At 39.7% G+C, this 22,047-nt stretch overlaps 1 protein-coding gene across 2 annotated transcripts in view; it reads right to left on the bottom strand.

Annotated features, from left to right (window-relative positions):
• The window catches only part of ppp2r5a (protein phosphatase 2, regulatory subunit B', alpha isoform), a 30,090-nt gene extending 8,578 nt beyond the window's left edge, over positions 1 to 21,512 (bottom strand). Inside the window, exons 1-5 of one of the 2 annotated variants that reach the window (XM_061812117.1) lie at positions 21,339 to 21,512; positions 20,387 to 20,697; positions 2,873 to 3,069; positions 467 to 568; positions 147 to 239 (exon numbers count right to left, since the gene is read on the bottom strand). In XM_061812117.1, coding sequence (XP_061668101.1) covers positions 147 to 239; positions 467 to 568; positions 2,873 to 3,069; positions 20,387 to 20,534 — 540 coding nt within the window. In that variant the 5' untranslated portion in view covers positions 20,535 to 20,697; positions 21,339 to 21,512. Of the gene's footprint in view, positions 1 to 146; positions 240 to 466; positions 569 to 2,872; positions 3,070 to 20,386 lie in introns of both variants that reach the window. The other variant, XM_061812116.1, reaches the window with a different exon arrangement.
• Positions 21,513 to 22,047: the final 535 nt, after the last annotated feature.

The raw sequence follows: 22,047 nt of genomic DNA, 5'->3' as shown, positions 1-22,047 counted from the left end.
TTGATATATTCATAGAGAGCGAGATCAAAAAAATAATTATATAGCTCTGACATGTCACACCAACTAAAACTAAATTTAGCTGGGAAAACCAGTTACTACATTGACAATTGTAAAAAAAAATTAAAATAAAAAAAAAGACCGCTTACCTGGAGTACAAATTTCTGATCAATGTAGCGTTTCGCAATAGTGGGCTGGAAGTCCGGATTCTCAAGAAATCGCAATAGAAACTCATAGACGAGCTGCAAGACATAAAAAAAAAACCCCAAAAAATAAATGGTGGACTTCTGTGACTGATTTTTGCCTTAGCGTCCCTAGCAACAATGTCAGGGCAGAGATACTACACGCTTGGTGTAAAAAAAAAATATTTTCGGAAATTCCAAAACATCTCTGGAGCCTCAATACAGACCCTCCCCATCGGGATGCAGTTCTATAAAAGAATAGCGCAGCATCAAAATCATATCCTTACTTGGATATGAGGCCATGAAGCTTCGAGAGTGGGTTCGTCCTCCTCCGGGTCAAAATCTGGGTTGTCACTCGGTGCAAGTGTACGGAATATGTTTGTGCTTATCTGTGGAAAACAATGTTTCAGTTAATTAAACATACATTAGCAAATATATATATATATATATATATATATATATACATACATACATGCATACATACATACATACATACATACATACACACACACACACACACACACACACACACACACACACAATAAAACAACGTAAAACATTTCTAGTATTTTGGCCACAATGAAAAATTAATGAGGTTTTTTTTTTTATTGCTCTGGCAATGTCCATGTACAGTATATCCCATATACTGCTGACATGACAAAACCTGTCTAGACAGTAGACAAGATCAGCCTCCATTTTGTAGTCTCCTTGAGTGCACGGGGTGCTTCACGGTGCGTAAGGCAAGAATATTTGTCAGATGGCTGATAATACATGCCGTGGGAGAAAAATGTATGCGAATACTGAGGGATTTCTTAAATTTTTTTTCACCATTTGTCTCACCTTAAAATGCACTTCAATTTTCAGCTAAATCAAAAGAATAGAGTATGCGTAAACTCATACACCAACAATTACATTTATATATTGTTACAGAGCGTCAGGTAAACATGCAAAGACGGGCAAGAAAGTATAAACCCGGTTATACATCCTTTGACAATTATAATCTCAACCAAACGTTTCCAGTATTTAAAGATGTAATGAGCACAACGATCAGGATTAATTTTGTACCATTCATCTTTACAAAATGTTTGCATATTAGAAAAATTCTTTGGATGTCAAATGTGAATAAACTCATTGAGGTCAAGCCACAGCACCTCAATCAAGTTGAGATCAGGGCTTTGACTGGGCCATTCCAGAACATGCATTACCTTCATCTGAAGCATCTCTGTTGATGATTTGCTTGTTTTTTTGTGTGCTTTTTTTTTAGATCACTGATGCAAAACCCACACACTTTTGAACATCAACTCTTGTACAAATGTCCTTGAGCTTTCCTGCAAAATATCTTGATAAAATTGTGAAACCCCGCCATTGATGAAAGAAATATGTTAAGGCCGAGGTAACAAAACGGCCATAGGATGATTGCTCCTTCAAAAATGCTTTAACAGTTGGGATAAGGCTTTGACGTTTGTGTGCCGTGCCATTGTTTCTTCACATATGGCATCGTGTGTTCCTCCCAAACAATTCTATTTGGTTTCATCTGTTCACAGGAGTGCTGTGGAATACCAGAGTGCTCTTTAAAAAAAAAAAAAAAAAAAAAAAAACTTCCCACGTGCAGGAATGTATTTTTTTTCCCTTTAAGACAGCAACAGCTTCCAACTTGGTTTTCTTCCATGAACCCCATATTTAATGTTTTTACATATGGCATTTTGGCAGAGATGTTGGCATGTGGGAGTAATTTCTGTCAGTTGCTGGTCCTAAACTGACAATCTGTTTTTTTTTGTTGATATTTTTGTGCGCTTGCAGTCATCTTTACGTGACGGGCACTCCTTAGCCAACAGTGCTGAACATTTTCCACAATCAAAATTTGTCTAACTGGTCTGATGAACATCTCCAACATTTCTTAATTGTAGGTTAGGTTAGGGGAGCTGTTTTGAGTGTAGCATGATACATGACAGGCGATGGTTATTGACAAGAGACTATGTTAAATTGTTGTGCTGACTGTTAATGTAACCTAGAGGTTGACTTACTTTTTCTTCCCCTGTCCTGTAAATGTTTGCATGTTATGCGCTATAAAAAATATGAAACCCTATTGTTTTGTCTCCTAATACTTTAAGAAGACTTTGTTTACTCTTGTGATTTAGAAGAGCAGACCACATTTTTGACAAATTCATGCAGAAATGTAAGAAATTCCCAAGCATTCACACACTTCTCCCTCTCGCTGTACACACTTTAAGCTTTATAGTGAACACTGATAAACACCAAGTAACCACATAAACAATAAACAAAACAATATTTCCTCATATAGAGGAAACATAGTGCTTGTTTATTAAACAGGAGAGTAAAAAGCAGTTAGTTTATTCAAACCTAAGTTTTTTTCACCTCAGTTTTATTACTTTTACAGCCTTTTGCTTGCGGAAGAAGAAAAGTTTTACAGATCCCATGTCTACTCTGCAGGCGGTGCATGTTTATTTAAAAAAAAAAAAAAAAAGCTATTGCTCTGCATGGTGAAATCAGTCATTGTGGGTGTCTGTTTGAGATTGAGCATTTATTAACTATCTGAACAATGCATTAGGCAATTGGATTCAATCTGAATGGAGGCCACTATCTGACAAACTCTGGTTTTGTTTTATAATTTAAAGATACAGTACAGTATATGCTGAACATAGTGTCAGTCCCCTTAGGCGCTGAATACTGACCATAGCGGTGATCTCCGGGTATGCAGATTCAACAAGCACTCCTCTGTTGGTGGACACATAGTCCACCAGCTCATTCAATGTGGCTCTCTTGATCTCCTTGCTCTTCAGATCCGTCACAGAGTCCAAGAAGTCAAACAGCATGCAGCACTGCTGGAGTTTCTGGGTGAAAAGTTTCTGCTGCTCAGTGGAGGGAGCGTCTGGAATCACAAGTGGGAAAATGGGGAAATTTCAGTGCGCCGTCATCACCACCAGCATCAGATCTCGAAATTAAGGAAAGTGTTTAAGCAGAAAAAAGTGTAACACAGACAATCCAACATATATTCAAACATAAAACCGATTTTTCTTCCATTTCTCAACAGTCTATATTGACTATTTGGTTGGTTAAAATCCAAAACAAAAAGTCAAGACAATGCAATTAACAATATGTTATGCAAAGTTCTGAAGACACAGTGCCATGATGAGGCAGTCTAGTCATTCCCAGATTTGACTGTAAAGCCTTTTATGGATTAGGCTGAGTATGTCCATGGTTATTAAAGCTGTCCAACCCAGCCAAGCTATTGACAGCATTTAGAAGCCACCCAGACAGGCACACTGATGTTATGGTTGGGAAAAGAGTGGCGAGGTAATCACTATGGCCACAGGACAGCACCCTACTAAAACATAGCATCGCTCAGCGTTCGGTCACTTTGTCAGAAGTCAAAGACTTTTAAAATAGAGTTTATCACACTTATTTCTGTGCCCTCCAGCTATGGTAAACAACATTCATCAGCCAATAATTAAAGCAACTGTAAGATTACAACAGGTCTTATTTACAACAGAGCCTTTGAAAATTCTACTTCTGTCATTGTACATACCAAAAAGGCAAAGAGGGGAGTTTCCAATCCATTTCTCAGGCTACAGCTCTGCTATCTAACCTAGGTGCATGAGCTGGTTCTAAGACAACCAGAACAGTCCAGTTGAGATTGACTTAATGCCCTGATAAACAATTGTTTAAACCAACATTGTGTATGAATTGACACACTCGTAGGTTATGTTAGATTGGTCTATAAAATGGATATGATGGTAGTAATGCAGGCGGCACGGTGAAGCGACTGGTGTTGGGCTCACAGTTCCGAGGACCAGGTTTCAAATCCCAGCCCTGCCAGTGAGGAGTTTGAATGTGATCTCCGTGCTTGCATGGATTTTCTCCCACGTCCCAAAAACATGTATGAATTGGAGACTCTAAATTGTCCCTGAGGTGTCACGGTGCGTGTGAATGGTTGTTTGTCTCTACGTGCCCAGCGATTGGCTGGCAAAGAGTTCAGGGTGCAGGGTTCAGGTTAGCCCTAACCCTAACCTTCTCTCCGATGATAGCTAGGATCGGCTCCAGCTTCTTTGTGAGGATAAGCGGCTTGGAAAATGGAAGCTCAAAATAATGCAAACCAGTGGATAAAATATACAATTTTGTTTAGCAAAAATACATTCATCATGGGTTTATAGAAGAGGGAATTCGTGAAGGGGTAAAACACAAACATGTCTCAAGCTGCAAGCTGTCAAACTCATTTTTGTCACGCGTCATAGTGTAGTTATGGTTTCCCTCAGAGGGCAGTTATGACTGTAAAACCATAAAAATCTTTCACCACCTCATCATATTTACACATGAAATTTCTGAACTAGTTTTGGAATCAGAAATCAAGGGTAATGGGTTTTTCAACTACTGTTGTTCAGTTTAAAAGAAAAATAAATAAATATCACAACGGTATCATTTATGATATGACAATTTGAAATTTTAGTACAGATTTTAACAAAAATCATGGAAGTTGATACACACGATCAGCCTTCGTGGTGCACATAAAATCATGCAGCGGGGCGCATATGCCGCTTGGGCGTAAGTTTGACACCTGTGAAGTAAACATCCATCCATTTTCTGAGCCACTTATCCTCACGAGGGTCGCAGGAGTGCTGGAGCCAATCTCAGCTGTCATTGGGCAGGAGGCGGGGTACATGCTGAACTGGTTGCCAGCAAATTTCAGGGCAGAAGGAGAAAGACAACAGTTGCACTCACAATCACACCTAGGGGCAATTTAGAGTGCCCATTTAATGCATATTTTTGGGTTGTGGAAGTAAACCGGAGTGCCCGGAGAAAACCCATGCACGTATGGGTAGAACATGGAAACTTCACACGGGCAGAGCCAGGATTTGAACCCCGGTCCTCAGAACTGTGAGGCCAATACTCTACAGCTGTGCCACCGTACCACCTGTGAACTAAACAATACATTTTATTCCAGAATACAAATTATAGAGTCCTTTTTTAAACGACCACACAACAACATCCGCGGATGGTTTTGACATGTGACAAAGCCCAACTGTCACAGTACTTCCATACTAGCCACAGAAAATGGGACCTGGGTGTGCTTTTACTCTTAAAAAAAAAAAAAAAAAAAAAAGGTGCACATTTGCATGCATAACCATTTGTTTGAAGACAACCCTTTTACAAATTTAGATGCATTAATTATTTGTGTAACAGTCATAACAACGAATCATTATAAACTAGAATTTGTATGTGAACATTTCCTCTGTAACCTCAGGTCAAAATTATCCTTTATATTAGATTTTCCACAATCCAAACTATAATACCCCCTCAAATACATGCATAATTATTCACAATTATCAAATGTGGTTATGAATGACATGGCAAATTTAGCATGCTGTTTTTCCGCAGACAATTACCACTGGCAAAAATTTATCATGTATTAGACATGCCTCACTTGTTTGAAATCCATGGGTATTTGAAGCAGTGTATTTTTGTTGTTGTTTTTGTCTGTCTCTAGATGGCTTAGTCTTGAAAAAAAAAATTCAACAATATGATGCTATTTTTGCATTCTAAATACAGATGGAGTAGTGCACAAACTCCTCAGGGTGCTTCGGAAAGAAAACTGATTTCCATTAGTGTTCTGTAGCTTTGCATCAGTAAAAACAAGGACGCATTTGAGAAAATACCAAAATATCCCAGTTAATCAAGCTAGAAGAAGTCCGGACCAGTTCTTTACATCCTCAGAACAAGCCTAAAGAAGATTCTGTAAAAAACAAGTCACTCGAACCTGAATCTTAAGCGATGTCATCACACAAAGAAAGCACATTGGGCAGCTTGCACAAGACAGATATTTCTAAAGCATTTGGTTGCACATCCATCCCCAAGTTGCACAACCAAGTCTTCATGAAAACACGAGACACACATTCACATGATATTACAGTATAGAACCAAGGTATATGGGGCAGGTGGCGCAGCTGTAGCGCTTTGGCCTCACAATTCTGTGGCTCAGGGTTCAATGCCGGCCTCACCTGTGCGGAGTTTGCATGTTCTCCCCGTGCCTACGTCGGTTTCCTCCGGGCACTCCAGTTTCCCCCCCAACATCCCAAAAACATGCGACATTAATTGCCCCAAGGTGTGATTGTGAGTGTGACTGTTGTCTGTCTCCATCTGCCCTTCAATTGGCTGGCAACCAGTTCAGGGCGTACCTTGCCTCCTGCCCGTTGACAGCTGGGATAGGCTCCAGCACTCCTGAGACCCTTGTGAGGATAAGGGGCTAAGAAAATGGATGGATGGAATACTATGTAAATTTCAAACAAAATGTAAATCATTATAAATCAGATTGAACAGGTGTAAAGAGTAAACCGTGCCTCTATAAGATACATAACATTAAAATTACACAATACGGCATCCGGTTATTTATTAGGATCATTTTGATTGTACAAATATGTGTCTGGTCCAAATAATGAACTAAACTCCTCGTTCCTATTTTCATGACGCAGCAGGTTTTCGTATACAAGTCTGAACGCGTGAGGCGAAACACCGAACTATTCATAAGAAAATGACAATGGTTATCAACAGGACGGATAAAGATCGCAAGCTGTTTTTTTTCCCTTTTTTTTTCTTTTAATTTCCAAAATTCACTCCAAAACATTTAGGAATAATAGACAATAGAGTGCAGATAAAATGTAATTAAAATCGATCCATCCATTTTCTTAGCCGCTTATCCTCACAAGGGTCCCGGGAGTGCTGGAGCCTATCCCAGCTGAGAATGGGAAGGAGGCGAGGTACACCTTGAACTGGTTGCCAGCCAATCGCAGGGCACATGAAGACAATCACAATCACAATCACGCCTATGGGCAATTTAAAGTGTCCAATTAACGTTGCATGTTTTTGGGATGTGGGAGGAAACCGGAGTGCCCAGAGAAAACCCACGCAGGCATGGGGAGAACATGCAAACTCCACACAGGGAGGGCTGGGATTGAATCTGGGTTCTCAGAACTGTGAGGCCATCGCTTTCCAGCTGATCCACCGTGCCGCCTGTAACTAAAATATATTTCATTAATCCATTCATCATATTGCACGAAAAGTAAAATCGAGAGAAAGAAAAAATTGCATTGAAAGTTCAAGGAATGGTGAACGAAAAGCCTGGTTGAGGAGGCTGTGAAGTCAAATCAAAAACCCGATTTTTTAATTTTAATCAATTTTCCCCCCTTTGCTTTTAGAAAAAGTGAATAACAATGACATTACTGTTGCTCGTTTTGCCGTTCAGCCTTTATTTCTCCTGATACCAAGTAAACTTTTAAACAGTTTTCTAGCAAGTTCTGTTCCCAGCGTTAACTTACATTCATCTTCCACATATAGAAATAATTTTATTAAATACAAGTAATCTGAAAATAGCTGCAAAACTATCAAACATTGTACATTATGTAAACATGATCCATCATAAATTAACAGTTTCAATGTTCAATAATTTCACATCATAAATGAGCCATCTGTTGTTAGACAGCCTCCATCTATCTCATGGACGTCTCTCATGTACAGTAGATCAGATGAGGCACTGCGAGCTCAACAAAATATTTGCATGTTGGAAGCACACACCTTGCGGTCAAAAGATTCCAAAATAGCGATAAATCAATCAAAGTCTAAATTTTACAGTGTATGTCTTTGGTGATGTAAAGTGGTTTATTTTACAATTTCCTTCCAATGGGCCCCTACTATATCTTATCACACGGCTCACAATGTGAATACGACTGCTCATATCTGTTACTTAGCAGGCAAGTTGCTTTTGTGTAAAAATAGTCGCGAGGCCGATCAGAAATGCCTCTAATCTGGCTGCTTTGTAAAGTACGTCCAATCTGTTCCCAAAAATGCACACACTAAGGGATGGGACAAAAAAAAAAAAATCTAATAATCTTATATTCATTGTTTAAAACGATTCATCTCCCAGCTTTAGTAGGTGTTCCTCGAAAAACTCCAACTGGACAAACTGCTTAAATAATGTAAATAGGGGCAGGTGTGGCCAAGTGATTGCCAGCGTGGTTGTTCAAGTCATCAACTTGCAGAAGAATATGAGCAAAAAAAAAAAAAAAAAAAACTCCTTTGTCAGCTGTGGACAGATCGAACTAGAGAGGATGTGGCAATGGACACGTAAATGTGCTGCCCTTTGGCAAGGCACAGATACAGCAGTAAAATGACCCAAAAATGTCTTGTAAATTTGACACAGAGTATTGTTAACAAGCCTGACAAACTTAAATGACAAATAAAAAAATATATCAGCAAATACCGTAATTTCCGTCCGGTAAGCCGCGACTTCTTTCACACGCTTTCAAAGCGATGCAATCGATGCGGCAAATTTCTGCATTTTTTCTAACGGTCGCAAGAGGGCACTCAAGCGGAAAAGGTAAGAGCGAGACTGGTGGAATATATGTGCCGAGAAAGTGACTTTTACCGGTCCAGCCCTGTTAGCCCTAGCATGTTATTGCCGTGTCTCAGTGATTTTTACATGTTTTTTTTTTTTTTTTTTTTTTTAAATCGGCTCTGTTAGTGCGGCGGTGCTAGCGCTAAACTCGCTGTGTACCATGTTTTTAAATATCTCGTGTTTCAATGCTTTTACACGGCTGCGGCCTATGTATGTACCAAGAGGTACTTGCTTTACAAATGCACTGGGTGAGGCTTATAAGCAGGTGAGTGCTGTAGGCCGGGAATTTCAGTATATATAATAGATTTCAAAATGCTCGAAAATTGAGAAGACTTTTCAGTTTTCAGACGCTGTGTCCTTGGTCGAATGCTCGGAAAACCAAGTCCCGCAGACCTTTCGGCTGTCAATCAAATACGTTCCTTCGCTCCCAGATCCACACAGACTAACGGGGAGTAGAGAGTCACTCGGTGGGGGCCAGGTACCCTCCCGTTCAGGGTGTAATAACCGGCAGCCACTACAGGGCAATTTTCCCTGCCGATGTGAAAATTCAGTAGGTCGTTGGCACGAGGCCGCCTCAAGTGCACCACGGGAGTACAATGCCCTGTGAACCCTGGGATGATTTATTTCTTTATCATCCACATCGCAGTTGGCGACTTTGTGGCTGACTGCCCTAGCGTCATCGTTTCGGACCACCAGCAGGTTGCTGTGGGGTGGTGTTGTCATCAGGTTCGCCGCTGACTCGCGGCACGCACAGCGGGGACACTTTGGCACAACTTACACTAAACACATAACACTACAGCGATGTTATATTTCTTCAGGTTGTCGGCATACAGTTATGGATAACTGTGTTGTGGTTGTGATGGGCGAAGTTATTATTAAGTGGGTGGCGCCTCATAGCCACTTCATGAAATAAGGGCAGCTTACACTTCTTAAAGTAGGGGATGGCCAAATCATGCTGAGTGCCCAGGTTGCATGCACCTGGCCACCATATTAACCATGGCCAAAAAGTCTAGACAACTAGGAAGTTTGGAGAAGGGGGGGGGGGGCTCAATTCTATTTAGCACAGGTGTCAAACACAAGGCCCGGGGACCAGATCCGGGCTGTCGCATGATTTCATGTGGCCCGCGAAGGCAAATTATGAATATGAACTTCCAGGATTTTTGTTCAAATCTATACCAAAATATCAAATTGTCATATCATAAATGTTAACACTGAGATATTGCAAGCAGTATTGTGTACCCAAGCATCAGCAATATTTTACAGATTAACCTTGATTTCTAATTCCAAAACTAGCTCATAAATTTCCCGTGTAAATATGATGAGGCAAAACATTTTCATGGTTTCACAGTCATAACGGCCCTCTGAGGGAAACAGTAACTACAATGTGGCCCGTGACAAAAATTTGTTGGACACCCCTGCTATATAGGAACAAATTAGTACTAAATTGTTCTTAGTCTTTGCCCATTTTTTCAGGAAAAAAAAAAAAACGTTTCAAAAACAATGTATTTGGGGGAAGAAAAAAAAAAAAAAAAGAATACTTTTATTGTTTTTAATTGCAGGTGCAAGTTGCCCCCCTGCTCCAGATTTGGCCACAAACTCTGTGTTTATGTTAAAAAAAGTTTCTGCACATAAATATTCAATTATCGCACACCGGGGATGCTGTTCTATTACTACTACTATTAGCATTATTAAAATGTGTTGCATATTGGCAAAAGAGCTGCATGTCACCAACAGTACTCCACGCGAAAACGAGGCTATGTTACGCAACAATTTTCCATTTTAGCATTCCGTGTTTCGGTAACACATTGCAGCAGAGGTCAACCCTCATGGGAAACAGATATTCAATACACCTATGATGCATTTGTAGCGCTGTGGCTGTTGCTGTTACAAAACAGAGTCATGAAAGATAAATTTGAGAAAGAAAAAAAAAAAAAAAGATTTCTGGAAAAGTAGGTCGCATTAACTTCAGCAATATCAATAAAACGCCTCCATTTTCTTTGTGAATCGCCTTCAAAGGATGAGTGAGTAGCTTTGATTTTCATTTAGTATTATTATACAGTGGTTAAGTTAACTTGATACTTGTATATGTAATTTCAAACATTTTGCCTGAAGTGTTATAGCAATTTTGACAGTGAAAACTGGAACAAATGTATTAACATTATTTATGTATAGGAAAGGTTGTTCTTTAAAAACAATATAATGCAGGACAATCTGCATCACAAAACAGATTCCCCTTGAATGTGGAGGTTACGCTGTACTCTTTTGGGTAATTTAACACCATCTTATATTTATGCCTAACACCTTTTTACAGAAATTGACCAACAAACTCAAGACTGTAGTGTAATTGTACGCGGCATGCTTTTGTGGGAGCACTGGAAAAAAAGACTGTTGAGTTGTGTTTGGCACAACTATAAGAACCAGTTTGTACTGTGAACACCAAGTAAGTAGTTACCGTGATGGTATAAAGATTATTCATGGAAAAATATACAACACACATGACTAACACACTTAAAAAAAAAAAACTCAACCCAGTGTGTAAAAACCTTGCTGACAATACCTGCCCAGTTAGTATCCATCAACATTTCCTAGAACTATCCTAGCAGAGTGAAACCAAAACAAACCAAGTATGCCGGTCAGGTGAACTCTGAACAGTTGCTCTCGCACAAAGATCACTACAATGAAACAACATGCAAGTTTGTGTTTTTCCGGCCTTCAAAACAATATTTGGGCCATTCTTCTATATCATCATGCAAAAGGCCTTAAGAAAGTTACGACTTGCCAAACGGCCCAACACTACAACTAGCAAGAGAGGCACCTCTCGATGCCCAAACAGTTTAGTATCCATTTCGCAAAGCGTACTTTGTAGTCAGTTAAATGTGTTATCCTCAATGTCTACCTAAAATAGCTACAAGTGACTGACAGCTGACTTCAGGCTCTTACCTGAAAGGTACCGCATATGTCAGACTAACAAAGTGTTACTGGTGTCGTAGTACTGGAGCATAAATTCAAACGTACAGTACTGGCACAGAGATGCATCCCTAGTTACAACTTTCTCAAAATTAAAGAAAGAAAGATGCTTTTTTTAAAATTCAAGATATAATCAGTTATCAAACTATGAAGAGTCAAATGGAATGTTAAAAGTTATAACTACTGGTGGCTCTCTAAAACTGCAATTTTCTCTTTCTTTACCCCTCGTTTTTTTTTCTATTTTGAAAAATACAAACCAACTGCCACAAAAGTCCAAAGGTAAAACACTTCCGTGTGTTCAACAAGTTGTAAGGTCATATCGTGATCGTGTGCTCAGTGTTACCATAAAGCGACTTGCTCTACATCTACAGCAATCAGTACAGCTACATAATAAAATCCATAATATCAAGCCCTCATCAGCTTCCACATGACGTAATTTTGAAAATAGTGATAATCTTTAAAAAAAAAAAAAAAAAACGATACCACAAGTGGACATCAAAACCTCGCTCCACCGGTGAGACGGGATGTTTTTGCAGCTGTAGCAGTTGATAAGACTTTCCTTCACACGTACAGTGCGCCCATTCGTCACCATGCTGGTACAGAAAGTGATTAAAAGTAGGTTAAAGGGTTAGTCAGTGACCAAGATCAAGAGGAGATGAATGGCTTTTTAAAATAGATACAAAAAGGAATTTCATAAGTATGCCAAAATAAGTTCTAACTTTAGCTTTGGCAATGAACCAACCAATCATAAAATTATTCCCCTCTGGCATAATCTAACGAGATATAAGGCTGCCACTAATTGAATATTCTTAGAAATTATTATTCAATAGATTCATCTGAGAAAAATGTATTTTGTGCTCAATTTTTTTAATTATTTGTGACTCTTGAAATTGTTATCATTGTTTTCCTGTCTTTCATGGAGCGCAAGAAAAAATTCACTGTTTAAATGAAAATATTTGGACAATTTTATCCATAAGTTAAACATCTTCGAACAATTAATTGATTACCAAAATAAGTTTAATAATTTGATAATTCATTTGTCATTGCTAAATCGATTGTTGCGCTGCTAATTAGATCCAACTCAACGGCTGTATCAAAAGAATGTTTTAACTGACAATGTCAGGTTTACAATAGTTTTCATGTGGGGTTTTGAAATTAAAAAATACCATAGTCTGTTCATTTAGAATAGTTTGTAGCTGTTAAAAACCCTCAACAGAACTGTCTTAATTTAAACCAAATATTTGCATGCCATTCATTGGTGCTCAGTGCGACAGTGAACGTGTCGTAAAACAGTATCAACTCTAAAGAAGAATGTGAGGCAAAAACTTCGAGACACAACTTGCCTTTCAGGCCAGAACAACATTGATGCGCAAGCGTAGAAATAAAAAGGAAGCGCGTTGTGGCTGATTCAATTTTTGACTAAGACAGTCATCCCAGTAAGCTTTTTGGCTGGTTACCTGGCGATATTGACAGCAATATTAGTGATCTTATAGCTGTAAACTTTAATATTAGCTTGAGGCTAACAATGACAACGTCAATAGCCTTAGCATGCAGTTTTATTATGTTTGATCATTATATCCACAAATATAAATAGTCAATTAGACTCGTTTATCTGTCCCAAATATCATAATCATGTCTGGTTGAACCTGATCCTTGTTTTTTTTCCCCCGACATCAGACCACTTTCCGATATCAAAGGTCGGATCAGGACACCCCTACAAGGCAACATGCATTTGTTCTGACAATTTAGGCGAATCACTTTTACTCTGTTGGGCCATTGATTAGCAAGTGTGGGCTACCAAATATTGTTTTGCTACGGTTCCTTGAAAGAGCAGAATACAGTGAAAATAGTCTAAAAAATATATATATATAAAAATACGCCTTGGGAAATTAATTATATTTTTTGCTTTATACCGTTGAGCTATGAAAACTGTTCCTCAATGAACAATAAGATCACGAATGCACAGTACAGTTGCGATAGAGAATTTACATTTTGTGTTCTCGCCATTAAAGACAGAGGTAGGTAATGGGGATCGTATGCTTGAAAACAGGGCATGCAGCAGTACCCAATCCCTAAGGACTTGGCATTTGGAAATGGAGGCTCCTGAGACCAAAGACCAAAACAAATGGCAAACCACCTTGTTGGAAATGCAAGTCCGTATCCTCCACCCAACACACACACACACACACACACACACACACACACACACACACACCACACACACACACACACACATATAACCTGAGGTGAAGGCCGCAGCAACGTTTGCATACCCCTTCACTTTGACATTTCTCCTTGCATGCGTGTGATCTGCTTCTCTGTGCAACAATATACATGGCTTCCAATTAGTATGATCAAAGAAAAAAATGGTCAGGCTAGGTTTCAAGCACATTCCTGTAACAGGCTTTGCTCAAGATCTTAACACAGTAATTCCCAACATTTAGTGAGGCAAGGGACATATCTTGCATTTGAAACATCTCACGGCACACCGACAAACAAAAATCTCACAAAAGGTAGATACACAAGTCAATTATGCACTTTCTGCCATCAAATAGAATTTATTTGTTCTGTCTGTCATGATATGCTGCTGACGTAATTTCCGGGCTATAAGCCGCGACTTTTTTCACATCTTTTCAACCCTGCGGCTAATTTGTGCATTTTTTCCTAAGAGCCGCAAGGGGGCACTGGAGCGGAAAATGTAAGTGAGACCAGTGGAATGTATGTGCAGAGGAAGTGAATTTTATCTGTATGTTTGTTTTGTAACCGGCCCTGTTAGCGCTGTGCTAGTGTGTTGCTGCTGTGTTACTGCTGCGTCTCAGTGATTTTTACTGGTACGTTTTTTTTTTTTAACCGGCGCTGTTAGCGCTGTGCTAACGTGTTGCTGCTGTGTTACTACCGTGTCTCAGTGATTTTTACCAGTATGTTTTTTTTTTTCAACTGACTCTGTTAGTGCTGTGCTACCGTGTTGCTACTGTGTAGCTTCCGCAATCCAACCCTAACTTATCTCATGTTTCAACGTGAGTTTCAATGTGGGCACTTGCGGCTTTTACACAGGTGCGGCTTATGTATGGACCAAATCGTATTTTGTTTACAAATGTACTCGGTGAGGCTTATAATCCGGTGCGCTCTGTAAAACAGAAATTACGGTAGATAGATGAACAAAAATATATCTGTTGTAAATAAATTATATTTTGACCAAATAAGTGAAATTTCTTAATTTGCTGCGGCACACCAGAAGAGCTCTTGGGGCACATTGGTTGGGAATCACAGGCTTAACATGTTGTAATCTGGCTTCACATACAGTAATCCTAAACGGTCTCGTTGGGGCAAATTGACACTCTTTTCAAGCTGTCAGCACTTGTTTTTATCTTCAGACAACTAGTGCAACTAAAATGAAAACTAAGTTCTTCTGGACTGGCACAGAGAAGCAGTATGCCTTGTCCTTGAACATGTACAGTATATACATCTTAAAAATCTCACTTTATGAGGCTATAAAAACAAAAAAAGTGTGTATATGTTGAGGGAGGGGGAGCAAGATCAATTGCCATCTGACCCGAATTCGAATTGGAAGCAAACAAAAGCTTTGACAAATACTGTACCTGAGAATCCTGCATGACGAGCATGCACACGCCTACATGCATACCATGACAGTTCAATTAAAATATAAAATACAGTACATTATGTAACCTCAAAACATTGCTACAATATAAGAACAACAGGGGTCATCATTTTTCCGTTCCATTGAGTTGGTATGTGTTGCAAGGCTCAATCGCCAGGTGTGTGGGTGTGAGTCACCTACTGTAATTTATTTGCGATTGTCCAGTTCAGTTGCATTCAGCCACATCCCTCGGTGTGTGGGGGAGGCCTTAAAAAAATGCTGCAAACATTTCTGATATTGCATCAAGTGTTCCTCAATAGAGCTTTTTCTTTGTGGATGGATCAATTATTAGATTATTTTTACAAACACTTGTATTTTAACCAGTGAAAATGTACTCTCCATTGTGTCTGCAGGACTTTGTGGTAGTTATTCAAGTCATCATGATGGTAAATGTACGCAAAAATACCTAGCCCAATCAAAGCATTGGAGCAGCTGTACCAGTGGGTGTGTGAGAGGAAAGCTCCACAAATATAGGCATCTTCACCTTCCCACAAAGCATCTTCCACCAACACAGTTAAGCCAGCATGTCCATTGAAAAAAAAAAAAAAGGAGCTGGTGGCAAACCCAAGCCTACCATTCATCATTATGACTTTCATTATAGAACATTAATACTGTTGCTGAGGAATGCAGTCACTTTACTTGACAATACGTATTGACTGATCGTCTGCTGGCAGACATCATGGAAAAAGAATATTTGGTATCCCACACTCGCCAATCAATACCCGACAGAGTAAAAGTGCTTTGAATAAATTGTCGGAACAAATGCATGTTCTCTTGTGGGGGTTTCCTGATCTGGTTTTTGAGATCGGAACTTGGTCCAATGACAGCAACAAAAACAAAACAAAACAAAAAAAAACTTGGATCCGATTGAATCAGACTTGATCTAAACTCTCAGATTCAACTACTCTTATACAAACAGTCCATATCCTCCTTTGCTCCAGCACTTTTGTCTAGCAGAGCCCACAAAAATCACAATAACAGGATGCAAAGGTGCTTACATTCTAGTAGCAAGGAGTAATAAAAAATGTTGCTTGCTTAAAATACTTTACTGACACTACAGTTGAAGTTCACTTTATAACAAAAGACAAAGCGAAAGAATTACGCCTGTTGAATGTTCAAATAAATCATGCTTGGTTTCATCATTTACACCCACAAAAATCCCCAGCTCAAAGCGAACACAAGAATGAAAAATACTGGTGACATGGTAACGAAAATAAGGAGGGGGGGGAATTGTGCCAATTATCTCTCTCAAAATAATGAATATTGATACATCAATGCTATATAAACGCATACATAGAGGCAATAACAATACTCGCTAGCACAGGCGTGTCCAATGTGTCGATCGTGATCAACCAGTCAATCGCAGAGGCAGTTTTGGTCGATTGTGTGACCGCGTGCCAAAAAAAAAAAGATGTCATCTTATTATTGATCATATCTCTTGATTCAGGTGTAAATCACAGATTCATTTCATCACATATAGATGGATAGATGTAGCAATGAAGGAAAGTCATGGAATTAAATTAATGATAAATATCGGTGACCCTCTCAGCATATTAATCATCACATTCTGGTATAATTTTAAGTCTGAAATGAAAGTTTGACTAAAAAAAGCAAAGCGACAGAAATATTAACCTAAATTAAGAAGGCTGTATTTAGAACATAAACCTTTTCCGTAGTCTGCTTTCAAGGCTTCTGGTTGCCACGGTAACAATGATGGTCTCTGAGTGACTCATCCTTTCAGTGTCTAACACACGACGGGAGCTCTATGCACTCCAACCGCAGGGAGGTTTAAGCATCTTCGTAGTATGCCGTTACGGACCAAAAATGTGTCTGAGAAAAATGTTCTTGTCACCGTAATGTGACAATACAGTAAACACTGTAGCCCCAGTGTGTAAAAAGCTTGACGTTTCCATCTATTGAGCTGAATTGACTGAAAGTCTCGGTCCGGCAGCATGTAGATACAGCAATACTAACACAAGTGAAGGCCATCGATTCATTTTTCTAAAATGCTTATCATCAGTCGGGTCACTGGTGAGGTGAAGCCTACACCAGCTGACTAAGGTGAAAGAGGTGACAGGCAGGAGACACTCTGGAGTGGTCGCAGGACCATCCCAGAACACATAAAGACAATAAAATAACAATTTAACTTTGACAATCACATTTACAGATAATGTAGTGTTGGACTGACCTACCACACATGTTTTTGGAAAGTGGGAAGGAGAGAAGTACTCAAAGAAAAACAGAAGTAAACATGGCTGGAATATGCAAACGCCACACAAGAACTATTGGCCGACTTGCTAACCAGACCGCCTGAACTTAGTGAACATAAAAATCATAGTTTTGATGTATTACATGGCGTAAAGCATGTTAACTGCACCTGAAGGAATATATATAAAGAATCTATTATGTATATGTAGTGCTGCTGTATAGTAGGGTTAGAATCCAGCCTCTAAATCAGGGGTGTCAAACTCATTTTTCTCATGGGCCACGTTGTAGTTCGGGTTTCCCTCAGAAGGCCGTTTTGACTGTGAAACAATAAATGTGTTTAATGGTCTCATCATGTTTATATAATCAATTTATGAAGACGTTTTGGAATCAGAAATTAAGGCTGATTTGCTTTTCAACTATTTATGTTTGGTAACACAAAAATGCTTGTAGTATCTAAACTTGTTCATTTATGATATATGACAATTTGAAATTTTGGTACAGATTTTTACAAGAATCATGGAAATGGAAACTCTCGATTTGGCTTCGCGGGCCACATAGAATCATATGGCGGGCCAGATCTGCCCCCCGGGCCTCGAGTTTGACACCTGTGCTCTAAATCCACAATTGCTAATTGCATTGATAGTCATGAAAAATTGGCGAATCTGAATCGAATCCTTACTCCTTACAATATTCAGAAAAAAAGATCGGCTATTGTCCAACAAATTAAAAAAATTCCATTCTAATATTTGAAAACTATTCATACTCCTCCATTTATGGCATGGACACATGTTTGGGGGGCGTGGGGAGAGGAGGGCAGATTTTCTCACAACACCAGAAAGGCCTATTTTGGCTAGAGCGTTTTGATGACCAAAATCGTTTGAGTTTAAAATGGCTTACTTTAAGAGTGATCCCTCACCGCATCATGGCCGTGGTCTGTTTGTCCTGTTGCCATAAAATGCGGAAAGAAATCGATTCAATGCCCTGGGAAAGGTGAATGTTATGATTGAGCATAAAAGGAAAATCTCTGAAAGGCTCCAATGTTCAAAAGCAAGGTCCACTATTCTGAAGAACTGCGTAAATCTAACAGTTTAAGAACAAAGTTTCTCAGCCTAATATTTCGATCCCTTCAGCAGCACTGCTTTAAAAACTGGGATCTTGTGTAAAAGAGATACCATGTGGGTTCAGGAATATTTCAGAAAACTAGTGTTGGTTAACACAGTTCATTGCCCCATCTACAAATGCAAGTCAACCCATTCATGGGCAGCGTCCCATTTTTGGGACATCATGATTTTCACACATTATATCCTTCAGTATATCAAAATAACTAAGCGTTTTAACCTGAAGCCATGTATTTGGTATCAGGAGAGGATAACTCATCGGTCAAAGTTAGCACAGTTATTTCCCTTTCCTTCCTGACCCAACATGCCTGCCTCAAGTACACATGGGGCGTTTTCCAAGAGAAGAAAGGGAGAAAGGTCAGTATGCAACCAAGTTTGTCTTAAAAATGCTAATCCATCTGTATTATTAATGCATAAATGTCATTCTAGAATAAGAATTAATTAATAAACATATCTCTAGTATGTACAATTTCACAGAACTGAAAAACATACCCGTCCTAGTTTTGGGACCCGCAAGAGGGTACATCTTTTTTGCCCTTTGTTTTATGCTTTAAATGAAAAAGAAGTGTTATTTTCTTGATTGTGGCCTGTTAGGGGACTTTTATCTCAATAAGGCAAAAAATTGCCACCCTGCCCATGAATAGATTTAAACTACCATCCATCTATTTTCTACCATGCAAGGCGAAAGCCATATATTGCATCAACAACACTCAGAAATGCCACCGGCTTGTTTGGGTCCAAGCTCATCCGAGACGGACTGACACAAAGTGGAAAAGTCTGGTGTGGTCTGACAAGTCCACATTTCAAATTGTTTTTGCAAATTATGGACGCTGTGTCCTCCGGGGCACGGGAAAAGGACCAGCCGGATTGTTATCATCGCAAAGTTCAAAGGACAACATCTGTGAGGGAAGTGGGGTGTGTTAGTACCCGTGGCATTGGAAACTTGGACATCTGCGAAGGCACCATATAGTACCGTATTTTCGGAACTATAAGGCGCACCTAAGAGCCTTTAATTTTCTCAAAAGCTGACAGTGCGGCTTATAACCACATGCACCTTGTTATATGGATCAATATTGAGCCTTAAGCGCAGCCCACCTAATGGATGCATAACGTAATCCCAGCCTCTACTGTAGCGTCTATTCTATGCGCTTTATAATCCGGTGTGCTTTATATGTGGAAAAAAAGTTTTAAAATAGGTCAGTCATTGAAGGTGCGCCTTATAATGCGGAACATACGGTAAATACAGGTTTTGGAGCAACACATTAGTGAGAAAACATTTGAGCGAAACCATTTAACAAAATTTATTTTGAGAAAATTGTCTAAAAATAATTTGGGTTAGGCTAATAGACCTAAAACAGGAAAAGGTTTAGTCTGAATACATGTCAGACAGTTTTACAAAAACGTTTTTATGGATAGTGGATGTAACCATCACAATTGCATCATGCAAGCGACAGAGACAGGAGGAGCAATTAAAGAGCTCCACTACAATGCAGGAAGTACAATTACAGAAAGTACAATTAAGTACATAGTACCTAACCTAAATGGCATTTTTGATAGAACGTGTACTTGAGATTTCTCTGATGTACAATGTGTGCCTCGACTCAACAAAACACTGCACAACACAGCTAGATCTGACAAATCCAAAGCAACAGGTGGTCCTAGTCTTCTTTTGAAAGGCTTGCATCTTAAATTTGTCTTTGTGCAAAGTCACGGCAAAGTTACTAGTTCAGTGTCACAAACTTGGCTGAATAAATAGCCATCGAGGTGTTATTCATAGCAGTGGGCACAACACGTGTTCCTGTGATGGCCTATTTAAATCACCCACCAGACCCCATCATCATCATCCTCTTACCTTTGAGCTGAGGCAGCGAGGAAAGCTCCACCGGGGCGGTCTGAGTCCTGTACTGAGACGAGCTTGGAGATTTTCTCTGTTTCTGGGCCTTCCTGACAGACTTTCTCGTAAATCCGTCCACTTTCTCTGCTGCAGAGATGGCCGACATTTTGACGCGGGAGCCGAGGACAGCCTGAGGAGGACCGCCTTAGTCCTCCTTGTCAAATCTGCAAAAAACAAGGTCTTCTCCGCGGTGTGTTTCCCCCCCTCCCCCCGAGCGTTCGCATCCGCACAAAAATGTGGAGCAACCTGCGCAACTTGACGCTCGCCTCCTGTCAAAAAAAAAACAAAAACAAAAAAACTGCGACGTTACTCAGCGTGATCCGACATTCTGTGTCGGTGTTGAGGACGCGGCATCTTATGTTCAGCTTGCTCTTTTCTGGAAACGATCTTCGACGGGCAAACCAAAAATAATCAAACTCGACATAGCCTCTTTAGTACAGCCAACAAGTCACTCGGGTGTGGAAAAAAAATGGCCATGGACTTTTTCGGAGCGTAATTTCGTTTAAATACTTATAAAATGTCGACCTATGTACTACAAATCCAGTTGCTTTTACAGCGATAAACTTGGCGAGAGGTGAAAATGTACAACCACTGTAGCTAACAGGTACCTAGCGTGGCTAGCTTGTTAGCATAGCCGACTTTGGTGGATATTGTACTACAGATTTTTCCACCATCGACATCCAAGGCGAAAACAGTAAAAAGCTCCATGTAAACTGTGTGGCCCTTCCCACGGGAGAGAGAGAGAGAAAAATCCGAGTTCACAGGCCGCTTTTGCTGCTGAGCATTTTTCACTCGCGGTCGATGAAGTTCAAATTCCCTCTACGCTTTGGACGCTTAAAAGTTAGCCGCGTGCCCAGTGGTGCCACACGGTCTTAGTTGCGTCCCCTACCGAAGCGACGATAATGATTACCTTTCGCTACCTCCCGCTAATGCGAAATGCTTTCTTGGATGTGTCAAATTGCCAAACGTCCGCATCGAGTCGGCAGCCATAAACAACTCCAGCAGCACCGCTGTGTCGTTGTGTTTCGACCTACAAGTATGTTAGGTAGACTCGCTGCGTTGCTTGACGGGTTCCTGACTGATGTCTCCGGTGACCAATCGCGGACGTGAATGTACAAAACAGGAAACTTTTTTGACCAATAACAAAAGCGACACGACCGGGCCCTAACACGTGACACGGGAAAACAAATATAGGCACAGTCATTTTCTGAGGTAGCAAATAGACAAAGTCAAATAATATTAAAACGTTGATGTATTAAAATTTTAGTTTACAAAAATTATTAAAATGTTTTACGTCAGTTCTGTTAGGTAGCTGCATTGACCGACGGGTTCTTGATTGACATCTCCAGCAACCAATCATAATACAAAATGTATAAAACGGGGAACTTTTTAACCAATTGAATAGTAGAACGAGCTACCCTAATACGTGACGCGTAAAAACGTGTCCGAAGCTCTCGTATGCAGTTCAAATCATGTCATTTTGCTATAGTATTATTTCATAATTTAAATTGAAATTCTAGGATGTTTTTTTTAATGAATTCACTTTGAAAAATTCCAGGTATAAGGAATCTTGATTTAAGACTTTTTGACATTTTTGAAAGTGTGTTTTTAAACAGTAA

Source organism: Syngnathoides biaculeatus, chromosome 23 (assembly GCF_019802595.1).
Source record: "Syngnathoides biaculeatus isolate LvHL_M chromosome 23, ASM1980259v1, whole genome shotgun sequence".
Classification (NCBI taxonomy): Eukaryota; Metazoa; Chordata; class Actinopteri; order Syngnathiformes; family Syngnathidae; genus Syngnathoides; species Syngnathoides biaculeatus.
Note: the sequence above shows the minus strand (reverse complement) of the source record. Positions and strands in the feature narration are given on the sequence as shown.